Below are 12,286 nucleotides of genomic sequence, written 5' to 3' on the forward strand. Positions count from 1 at the left end.
ACTGGCAAATCCTGAACCTCTTTTAAAAAATTAATTTAACATCCTGAAAATTCTAAAGATACTATCACATGTCCCAGTAATGGTTGCCTGCCTTAACTGGAACAAAATCACAGTCTTGGGAATCATCATTCCAACTATTTAAATCAAATGAAATGTAAGATGCTAGCATAATGAAGCGGAAAGTTGTGCAATGCAAAAAAGCACTGTGTTCTGAAATCCACAAGAACCTAAATTCTATTCCCAGCTGTTCAAAGGGATTTACTATATGAGATTAGCTAACTCTATTAAATGTGCAGTGTCTGTGCCCATTTACCTAAACTGTTGGTATTTATATTTCTCTCAATGGAATCTAATTACAATTAAATTAACTTTCTTGAGCACTCAAATAATATTGAGGTTGCATCCAAATCTAGGCCAAACTACTGCTAAAGAAGGCCTTTAGCTTCTATTTCCTTGGTTGCTTCCGATTTCCAGTTTCTTCTTAAAATACTGCTACTGAGTAGTCATCAGTAGATTGCTTACTTAGTTGTGTTGTTAAATTTACAACTGTTCAGGTGAATTGGCAAGTAATCATTTTACATATGACACATTAACTGTTTATTTGAGAAAATAAACATATTACACTGTTGCCCCTAGGATTGTGGTATCTTCTGTATTATGTATACTTGCATTTCACTCAGTAAATATTTATTAAACACCTGCCATGTGCCGAGCACTGTTCTAGCTACTAGCAATGGAACAGTGAACATTCATCCTTTAAATACTAGAAGGTTTACCAGTTAACACCTATCTGTTCTCATTTGAGTGCTTAGTAGTTAATTCAGTAGAATATCAGAGAATGCCGTAGAACCTCAGAGAATACATAGTTCAACTCTCTCTCTTTTTTTTTTTCGGTGAGGAAGATTGGCGCTGAGCTAACATCTGCCAATCCTCCTCTTTTTGCTGAGGAAGACTGGCCCTGGGCTAACATCCATGCCCATCTTCCTCCACTTTATATGGGACACCACCACAGCATGGCTTGCCAAGTGGTGCATCGGTGTGCACCTGGGATCCGAACCGCGAACCCCGGGCCGCTGCAGCAGAGTGCACACACTTAACCACTTGTGCCACCGGGCCGGCCCCCGTAGTTCAACTCTCTTGTTTATAGATTTTAAAAATCTGTAATCCTGAGATATAAAATAATTTCTCTAGGGTCACATAGCTAGTTAGTAGGATGGCTTTCTTTTTGTTTTTCTTTCCATCATTCATTCAGCAAACATTCTCAAAAGTTTTCTATTAAAAAGGTCAACAAAGACAAAAAAAAAATCTTCCATGAATCCTAAAAAGACCTCTCTGGAGCCATCCTGTTTTTCTCTGACTCTTTACAGTCAAACTTTTTTGAAAGAGGCCTTCTTCTTTATCTTCCTTTCAACCCATCTGTAGTCTGACTTCAGCTCTTGTAATTCCATTGAAAGTTTTCTCCCCAGGGTCACTCACAACTTAATCATTGCTGTATCCTTGGGATACTTGCTAATCCTTATCTGTCTTTTCTCTCTGTGGCATTTGTCATTGTTAAATTATTCCATTTTTAAGTGTTTTCTTTCCATACCTCTGGGATGCCATGTTCTTCTGGTTTTATTCCTGCTTCACAGACCATTTCTTAGATTTCTTCATAAGCTCTTCTTTCTCATCCATCTTTTTTTTTTTTTTTTTTGTGAGGAAGATCAGCCCTGATCTAACATCCACGCTAATCCTCCTCTTTTTGCTGAGGAAGACCGGCTCTGAGCTAACATCTATTGCCAATCCTCCTCCTTTTTCTCCCCCAAAGCCCTAGTAGATAGTTGTATGTCATAGTTGCACATCCTTCTAGTTGCTGTATGTGGGATGTAGCCTCAGCATGGTTGGAGAAGCGGTGCATTGGTGCGTGCCCGGGATCCAAACCCGGGCCGCCAGTAGCGGAGCACGCGCACACTTAACCGCTAAGCCACGGGGCCGGCCCTCATCCATCTTTTAAATATTCGTATTCCCCAGGATACTTTTGCCGGCCTTCTCTACATATTCCCCTTGAATAATCTCATCTACTTCCATCACTTACTAAATGCTGAGGACCCCCAAATCTCTATTCTTGCTCAAATTTTTTCCCTTGGGCTTTGAACTCATATATTCAGCTGCCTACTAGACATCTCCAATAGGATATCTTTCAGGGATCTCAGATCATCATCTCTAAAATTGAACTGTTACCTTAGCATTTGTTCCTGGGTTAACTACTTCGGTGACTTATACTATAATCTGTCTAGTACAGACCACCTAGAAATTTAGGAGTAATCATCAACAGCCTCTGTTCCGATTAGTTCCTAAATTCTATCATTTCTGCTGCTTTAATTTCTCTTCAATCTATTTTCATCTTTACTGCCAACATTTTATTTTCAGGCCCTCATTCAAGATTATTCCTATGGCCTTTGTTAATATGTAAGAAAATATAGAATAATGATTAAGAGCATGGACTTTAGAGTCAGGTAACCCTAGGTTTCAGTCCTTACTCTATCACTTAGAATCTATGGGTGCTCTGAACTTCAGTTTCCTCATCTGTAAAATAGGAATATTACCACTTTACTTCATAGGGTGATTGTGAGATTTAAATTTATGGCCCTTAAAACAGTGCTTGGTCCATAATAAGCCATCAACAGAAGACTGTATCTACTATTAACTAGCCTCCTTATTCCACATCATTCCCCAGTTCTGCTTAGAATATGATTCTTTAACACAAAATTTTAGCACTCTCATGATAAAAATCCTTCTTCAGTAGTTCTTTATTACCATCAGGATAATCTCCAAATGATTTTAACATAGCATCTTAAATGGTCTTTCATTTAAATGGAAATGGGTTATGTTTTCCTCTTCAGCTTTTCTCTTGCCACTCCTCCCTATTTATGCCCCAGCTACAATAAATTAACAGTCTCTCAAAAGCACTGCTAGGCTTTTGAACATTCTGTGTCCTCTGGAACACCTTTTCTTACAGCTAGATAATTTTTAGTTGTTCAGAACTCAGCTTCTATATTATGTTCTTTGGGAACCCTTCTGTGACTGCTCTTGGCTCTAGGTTAGGTTTTCCAACATAGCACTCCTTACATTCTATTGCAGCTGCCTGTTCCCTTATCTGTTTCTCCTAATGCATTGTGAATCTTTGAAATTAAAGAAGGTTAAGGAATGTTGAGGTTTGGTTATTGGATGTTCATCTGCAGGAACATCAAAGATTCTCAAAGCAATGTCCTTTTTACTACTCTGCAGAAGATGAGCTTATTCCTTCTTCCTAATACTGTACTCATATTAGCAAAAGGAAACATGCGTATAATTTTTTAAGTATTATTATTTGGGATGTGTAGATTCCAAAAAGGAATAAATATTGTCATCTGTACAAAATAAGAGTAGCTTAAAGAATTTTAATTTAATAGAGTGCTTTTTTAAAGTGATTCCTGCATCAGCCTTTGCTCATTTAGTTACTCTTCATTACTATTTTAAATATCGATTTAATATTGAATTATCTGCGTACGTCTTGCTCATTAGTCCGTGAGACTATGAGCTCTGATATCAGACAGTCCTGGTTTCAAACCTTTGTTAATAATGACAACTTCTTCTAATCAATATAAAGATATATAACAGTAAGCTCTCAAACCAGTGCCTGACACATTATAGCCTGACAAATTTAAATTTCCTTTTATACTTTTCAGATGTTTGATATTAAGTATTATATGGCCATCTAATTAATCCTAGTCACCTATCTGATCTTAAATTAAAGCCCATCCTCCTATGAAAGTTTATCCCGTTCAGCTATCTCTGCTTACAGTTAGAGTTAATACAAAAAAATTTGAACACTTAAATTACCCTCTAATTGGTCTAACTCCCTGCTAGGTTGTTAACTCTTTGAGGGCATGGACACTATCTTAAAGTTATCTTTTTTCCCTTGACATTTTGCAGAATGCTGAGAATATGGGAGAAATTCAATATATGTTTATTGCTTAATTGATTTTTTCAATGAGCTGCTGTGCTCCCTCACCTTACTACCAGGTAGTGTGTATTATAGGAATGGTTAACAATTTTAATGTCAGCTTAAGTAAACCATATTTATAAAGGAAAATATGTTAGAGGAAATCATACTGAGCATTCCATAGCTAAATAGAACTGAGTGTTTGTGATTATCAGTTTCCCTGCCCCCCCCCTTCCGTTAGGATAACTAGGAATTACTATATGATTTGGTTCCCAACAATAAATTTGGTTTTGTGAATTTCCTTGATAATAAACCAATTTGGTTATGTCCCATTTATTATTTCCTCTGGATAAGTTTTCTGGGATACTGTAATTCATGCTTGCAAATTTGAATGTGTCTTACAGGAGGATTTGTTGGTATTGAGGAAAACAGTGAAATCCTTTTTGGCTGTTTGCCAACAGTGCTTATCTAATGTTAATACTCCAGTAAAGGAACAGGTAAGAAATTATCAGTTAAGAGCTCTCAATAGAAATAACTCAAATGTATTGAAGAACAGTTGGAAGATGTAATTTTTTATGGCAGTTCTTAGCATATAGGTCCATCCCTAACATTTATGGGACCTGGGACAAGAGTATAGATGTCTGAATATTTAAGTTACAAAGCCAGCTAATAAACCTGTTTATGTCTTTTTACCTTGATGAGTCTACTGTTATAATGACCTGGAAGGTCAGCTTCAAATTTAGAATTCTTGACTCCTAAGAGTTCTATGCCAGAACTTGGAGGGTTGGGGAGCTGGCCCTCTTCTCATCTCACCTTCAGCTCTTTCCCACACCAGGAAGAACTTCTCACACATGCATGTGAACACTTCAGCCCACATGTCCAAACTCAGTCAACATCACCCCCTCAAACAGCTGCTCCTTGACCACCTTGGGGCCTAGGAATATACACATTGAAGATGCAGTGTGCCTAGGGACGTGGTCTGTGCAGTCTCTGGTAGCAGAGTCAGGTCTGATAGGGCAAGGAATCCCTGAGTCCCTGTACCTGGACTTAGAAGGTTTAAAAGTAGGGCTATGGGTAGGCTATCCCATTATATCTGGTCCAACAGACTCCTCACTCCTTGAGAAGGAGTGCAGCCTGAAGAGGGTCAAAGTGGAGCCCAAAGCAGTACCATTTCCATGAAGTAATTTTGTAAACTAATTATACTGTTCTTCTATTAGGAAATACTTTTATATAAAACAGAATATATCTTTTCCATACTGTTTTTTATTACGATGTTGGTTAGAAAAAGAGTCTAGTTAAAGGGTGTAGTAATACTTATCCTTTGCTATCTCTTACAAATAGGTTATCACAGGTCTCTTCTATTGAGTTATCAGCATCTAACTTAAAATGGGAACAGAGATGGTCTTTCCTAAACCTTATTCTCTAAACCTTCTGAATCCCACCAGTGCTGTCTAAAAATACCTAGCTCTGGATATTTAAGCCAAAAATTCAGTGTTTCTACGTCGTCACTGTTTGGTGATATCCAAAATTATGGCCTTAGTAAAAACATTCTCTTCACGGTTCCCTCTTTTCATGTGGCTCTTTCTAAATATCTTTATGTATTTCATGGTTGTGTAGTCAGAGCAGGAACTGCCGTGATTTTTGCTGGAGGTGGACAGGCAAGTATATAGCTGTCTCCAAACACATGCCAAAATTGTGCTTTCCCGTAGAAATCGATTTTTGGAGGGGGTGAGTGGATTGTTTTGAAGTATCAGAGCCCTCACTTATCCCACAACAGAGTCTTTCACTTAAAATAAACTGGCGACACAGATTTATTTCATACTATCCATTAAATAGGGCAAATTTGGCAACATAAGTATAATGCTTTCTCTTTGGAGAAATGTATCGAAAGTTCTCTTATGTAATTAACTTTGTTGGGAAGCCTTTAGATATTGGTTTTTATGTTAATGGTCTTGAATTCAATTTTAAACCTACTGTTAGAGATTTGTTTTTTATGTTAGATTTTTTTAAAGAAGAATCCAAAATAGTAGCTTATAGGTTTATAATACTGCATTGTAATTTGTTGAATTATGCAGTTTTTCTTAAGATTTATGCTTACTATTTGATTAAGGAGTATGTGATTGATTTCTAACCTCTGTGGTAATTTATTGTATCAATTTCGTATTTCCAGAGTTGAGTTGACCTCATTTTTTTTCAAGTCAAAGTGTCTTACCAGCTGTTTTGAGTTAATACAGCCAAGTAAAAGAAATAGATTCTATTTGGGAGAAAAAGTCTTAAATATAACTAGTATTTAATGAGAAAAAGTAATTTTATTGTTTGGAAATTAAAACTAAGTAGTTGGAATTTAAATACTCAAAATTTCTGTTATGGTACTGTTATTGAACTGTATTTAATTTAGTATGTTCTCATCGACATTGATTTGTAGTTTTAGCTATATTTATATAATATTTTACTGATGAATTCCTTTTGCATTTCAGGCTTTCATGTTACTCTGTGATCTTTTGATGATTTTTAGCCACCAATTAATGACAGGTGGCAGGGAAGGCCTTCAGCCTTTGGTGTTTAATCCAGATACTGGGCTCCAGTCTGAACTCCTCAGTTTTGTGATGGATCACGTCTTCATTGACCAGGACGAGGAGAACCAGAGCATGGGTATTTGTAGCTATTTCTTGTCAGTATCGGTCTTGTCTCAATCCCAAAAATTATGAGGGAAAAAAAATTCAAATTTAATCATAAAAAATACTGGAATTTCTCTCTCAAAGAAAAGTTAAGGGGCTGGCCCAGTGGCGCAAGCGGTTAATTGCGCCCACTCCACTGCGGCGGCTCGGGGTTCGTGGGTTCAGATCCGGGCGCGTACCGACTCACTGCTTGGCAAGCCACGCTGTGGCAGTGTCCCATATAAAGTAGAGGAAGATGGGCATGGATGTTAGTCCAGGGCCAGTCTTCCTCAGCAAAAAAAAAAAAAAAAAAAAAGAGGAGGATTGGCAGATGTTAGAACAGGGCTGATCTCCTCACCAAAAAAAAAAAAAAAATGTTAATAACAATAGGTTCATGTAGTTAAGAAACCAAAAAGAATAAAAATGTACACAATGAAGTCTCCCTCCTTTAACATAGTGCCTTAGAGATCTTTCCCTATCAGGAAGCACAGAGCTTCCTTAGTCTTTTTCTAATAGCTACATAGTATTTCATTGTTTAAATATAGCATATTTTAGGTATTATCCATCTCATATTGATTGATGTTTGGCTAGTTCCCAGTCTTCTGCTGTTATAAACTATGCTGTAATGAACAATTATGTACATTTGTCATTTCCCACGTGCAAAATGTATATGTAGGATAGATATTGTTTCTAATTGAACTGCATCCAGGTTCACAATTTTTCTAAAGGAAAGCATCTGAGTTGCTTTCTATTCCTGAATGATCATCATATATTACTTAAATTAACAAAATATAACTATAAGATATTAAGTGCTGAAAGACTGTTATCAAACCTCACCAGTCAAAATTGTGCTAAGCCTGCAATAACTTAGCAAAATTAGACTGAATATAAATAATTGTAAATGTGTGTTATATAGAATAGGTTATTTGTGAAATAGATGACTTAAGCTCTCTAAAATAAGATTTGTGGCATATCTGATCCACAGTTCTATTTTAGAAAATTTAAAACAGAACAGTTTTTAGAAAATTTAAAATTTTCTAAAATTTAAACCAGTTCTAGAAAATACTAGACTGTGAAACAGTATATTTAAAGTCCATATTAATCTCAGAAGATAAAATTTACCTGCTACTTCTCTTAAGCAAAAAGATTTCCAACTTCTCAAAGCATTGATGCTTCACAGCAGGACCAATTAGTAGAAAGGAAAGAGAGAAGTTGAGAGTAAATTCTTTTATGAATATATACATGTGAAGAAAGAGCACTGTCCCCAAATAAGGGCAGGCCAAGACATGAGAGGATCAGTACAGAGCCTATAACAGATGTGTGAACTTTTATTATCTGGAGCCTTATGGAGAAAACTTTCCTAGGATTAGAAATAGACAAGCCAGGGAGATCTAAGAATTTAAAAATTGAGGAAGAAACACTACTTGTTTTGAAAGTACTTAATAGGCTTTTGTTTAAAAAAAAGTATGTGTATAACATGGTTTGCAAAATGTATTTTATTTCTCAGCTGATAATATAACCATGTTTAGGACAAGCACTGAAAACTAACTCCCCCATATATTTCCATTACTCCCCTTATATTTTTCTGGAAGGAAACTTTTTCCCTGTGTCTTTAAAATTTCCAGAAATTTTTTCTCTGTGGAAATATATTTGCACATAAGGAATATTGAAATAAGAAAAGATAGCATTTTTAAGGTACACAGGCAAGAGTTTATGACAAAAGTATCAGGAAAAAAACTCTTTATATATGGTTTGCTTATCTCAGTCTTTGCTATGAGAGTCTCCTAGAAGATAGGAACCTTAGTGCCTAACAAGTGTTAGATAAGTGTGTAAATATAAACTATATATAACATAGTATATAATATAAACTAAATATAACACCCTAAAATAATCGGTATAACTAACAGCTTTTATACCATCTAAAACTTAATTGTACCTATTTGTAAAGCTTATAATATAAGCTGGTTTTTTATTATACAGATTGTCTACATGGTTTTACCTCGGATAAAGGGCCAAAGTTCATAACCAATTTGTTTTCTTTGGTTAGAGGGTGATGAAGAAGATGAAGCTAATAAAATTGAGGCCTTACATAAAAGAAGGAATCTACTTGCTGCCTTTAGCAAACTTATCATTTATGATATTGTTGACATGCATGCAGCTGCAGACATCTTCAAACACTACATGAAGGTATAGTTTCATATTCTTATTTTTCTCCAAGTGGCAGAGAAATTTGAAATTAAAAACGAAAGGATGATGACGGAAGTTAAAATTGACAGCTTTTACCTATATAATGATTATTTGATGTATTCAAAGTTTCTCTCTTTTATATAAGTATAAGCTTTTTTATCAATCTCTACTATTATATCAATTCCATAAAGTGGGAGTGCCTCACATTTATATGAAAGAGCACTTTTTCATTTTCATGAGGCCGTGGACTCTCTTGATCAACGTGGAAGAAAGCTAATCTCTCTTATGACATTTCTTCAGATTTTTTTATAAGTGTGTCTACTGTGTGTATGTACCATGCCACCTGCCAGGCACTAAAGTTACAAAGACTTCTTTCTTAATTCCTGCTGTAAAGTGGTCTAAAGCTGGAGATAGTCAAGTAATTAGACAATTGCATTATACAGTATAAGAGAGGTATGTATAGGGGTTCCTGGAAATATATAAAACAGATACCCAACTCTTAAGAAATATCAGGGTTAATGAAAACTGCTTAGAAGTGACTTCTGAACTAAGTCTGAGACAATAAGCATAAATTAGTCAAGCAAAGAAGCAGTGGGAGGACTTATAGGCAGATTGAACTTCATGTACAAAGACACAAAGGAATAGGAGTTGTTTGGAGGAAATGCAAGTAATTTGATATAGTAACGGAGATTGCTTGTGAGAAAGGAGCTAGAGATAAGATTTAAAGAAAGTGGCAGGTTATACCTTATATACTGTGTGAGGAGTTTGGGTTTTTTCCTGAGGGAGGTAAGGAGATGTTGAAGAGTTCTAAACCATTCTTCATATGACAGCACTTTGTTAGGTGCTCACCCCACTGGCTGTTCTCCTTTCTATAATCTCCATTTTGTTCCTGACCCCCTAAAAAAGCAGTGCTCAGAAATCTTTATAATACAGCCTGACAGGCACAGAGAGGAGGGAACACTTCTCAGTTTACGTGTTTTTGCCTTGTTCTCCTGTCAGGGACAATATTTTATTTTGCCCATGTTCAGAATATTGTGTGTGCCATTAATCCACTTGTGTCTTTATCCATGTTTAGATATGGTCCAATTCTAGTTATGACATAGAAACTAATTTATGATATTTTGCTGAACAACTGTAATATGATGATCACTGTGCGGGTAGCCAGAGATTTAAGTAAGACATGACTTCTGCACTGAGGAGTTACAGATAAACAGAGAAACTGAAATGTAAACATAATATAATGTAACATGCTAATAATGAATGGCTCCCTATGTGTTCTGTGCCATTTATATTTGAGACACTGTTCTCAACTTTTATATTATCTTTGTTGATTACAATAACCCTGTGAGGTAGGAAATAATATCATCATTTACAGATAAGGAGATAGGCTCAGAGATACAGATAAGGCTCAGAGAGGGTAAATAACTTTCCAAGGTTACACAACTATTAAAGTAGCAAAAATTGGGATTTGATTTTAGGTTTGTCTAGCTTCAAAGCTTAGCTCTTTCCACTGGACCATAAAGCCTCAGCATGATTATTGTAGTGATAGATGTACAAATCACAAAGCAAGCGCAGGATATATAGAGAGAGACGTGAGAGGAACTAGAGAAGGCTTCCTAAAGTACTGTAATGTCTAAACAGGGTTTGGATGGATGAATATGAGCTTACCATGGTTTTTCCTTGTCATCCATTAACAATACTGCATTGGTTTCAAGAAGTGAGCCTTCTCCAAAGTGTTTATCATCCTTAGCAATTTTTGCATACCTCTGCTGTGTATAGGCTTTAATCTTTTTGTGAGTATTCTAATAGCTATTTGCTACTCTTTGTTATATATCCTTGGCTATGTGGCTTTTGCCCCACTGCTTTATGTGATCATTACAAACCTGAATTTATTAGAGATCTGCCTGTTGAACCACTTTAGTGTCAATATATCTTTCTCTTTCTTTTCTGCACTAGGATAATTTTTAATTGCACTGAAAGGATGATTCTTTTGAGCTGTTTCCCTTTTTGCACCTCATATCATGGAAGCATATCCATCTATTTGAAGATTATAAAAATCCAGCTACCAAGCTGATATACTCACTTCTTCACATAGGTTATAGGTTTTAGGCTTTAGCTTGGAAATAACATATGGGTTTAATGGTTTCAAATAAAGCTTTTCCTAATTATGTACTCACAAGGAAAATTCCTTAAATCCTGTGTCAAAAAACTGAATTATAAAGAAATTATTTAAATTTTTCTCAGTCACAATGTTTTTATTTTTATTTTTTATTGTAATAGTAAAATATAGACATATTAGGGAAGAAAATGAGATAGTATACAAAAGTATTAAATGAAAAGTTAAGTCTGTTACCGTAACCTGCACAACCCCCTTATTTAGGCCCACTCCCCAGAGGTAAGCAGTTTTAACTGTTTTGGTTTTAGTTCTTCAGGAACTTTCTACCAAAGTTCTATTTCTTGATTTTTCACCTTTTAAATGATGTCTATGAAATGCATGTTATAAAGAATGAGGAATTTTGCTCACCTGTATCACTTCCTCTCCTCTTGGAATTCCTAGTTTTTTAAGTTTTACTATTATTAATTATTTCATAATCTTAAGTATCAAATGTATATTCCTTTAACTTTAGATAATATCTTTTAACTCTCAGTATGTTTAAGAAGGAGAAATTAAATACCTCTATACACACCTTTCCATTTCTTTCACCAACCCATTCTTTATCTCATGAAATTTCAATAATTTTAAAACTATGTTTTCTTTCTTTTTCTCACAGTATTACAATGACTATGGTGATATTATTAAGGAAACACTGAGTAAAACCAGGCAGATTGATAAAATTCAGTGTGCCAAGACCCTCATTCTCAGTTTACAGCAGGTAAGAAATTTGAAAGGAAAGAGATAAAGAGTAGAATTAATATTATTGAGCACTTCCATGTGCTTAGTATGTGCTAGGTATCTTACCTCATTTAAATTATGTCATTATAAAAATACATTACAATGGATACTTTCTGGTACAAAGATATATTTATATGTCTTTTCTTTTGGAAGATTATACTATAGTTCACATTTCAAATAGATGAAATCCTAAAGTGATCTACTCTTGGACCAGATGAAATGCTAAATTGGACATTTGAAAAGTAATTATTTAAAAATAAAAACAAAAATACATTTTAAAAGTATTTAATGAGGAAGAGGCAACAGTAATATCCAAATAAGAGAATATGTCACATATATAGCATAAATAAGATTCCTAGTAAATGCCTAGTAAATTAATATAGAGATTGGGGTGGGGGCCCAGTGGCCATAGGTATGTATGTATATATTTAGTCTATGATAAAAGTCCTGTTTCAAATCAGTGGGGAAATGATTGGACCTATTTAATAAATGATGATGGGTCAATTGACTGTGTATTTGGAAAAATAGCTATTTATAGCCCTAGCTAACATATACCCAAATAACTACTAGGTAAATTATATATAA

General features: G+C 35.1%; 1 protein-coding gene across 4 annotated transcripts in view; it reads left to right on the forward strand.

The window, feature by feature from the left end:
• STAG1 (STAG1 cohesin complex component) overlaps positions 1-12,286 on the forward strand; it is a 354,666-nt gene that overhangs the window by 313,587 nt on the left and 28,793 nt on the right. For all 4 annotated transcript variants that reach the window (XM_004419341.2, XM_087430526.1, XM_004419340.3 and 1 more), the window contains 4 exons: positions 4,369-4,461; positions 6,442-6,616; positions 8,669-8,808; positions 11,580-11,681. In XM_004419341.2, coding sequence (XP_004419398.1) covers positions 4,369-4,461; positions 6,442-6,616; positions 8,669-8,808; positions 11,580-11,681 — 510 coding nt within the window. The remainder of the gene's footprint in view (positions 1-4,368; positions 4,462-6,441; positions 6,617-8,668; positions 8,809-11,579; positions 11,682-12,286) is intronic.

Source organism: Ceratotherium simum, chromosome 5, assembly GCF_057802395.1.
Source record: "Ceratotherium simum simum isolate JZ-2026a chromosome 5, ASM5780239v1, whole genome shotgun sequence".
Classification (NCBI taxonomy): domain Eukaryota; kingdom Metazoa; phylum Chordata; class Mammalia; order Perissodactyla; family Rhinocerotidae; genus Ceratotherium; species Ceratotherium simum.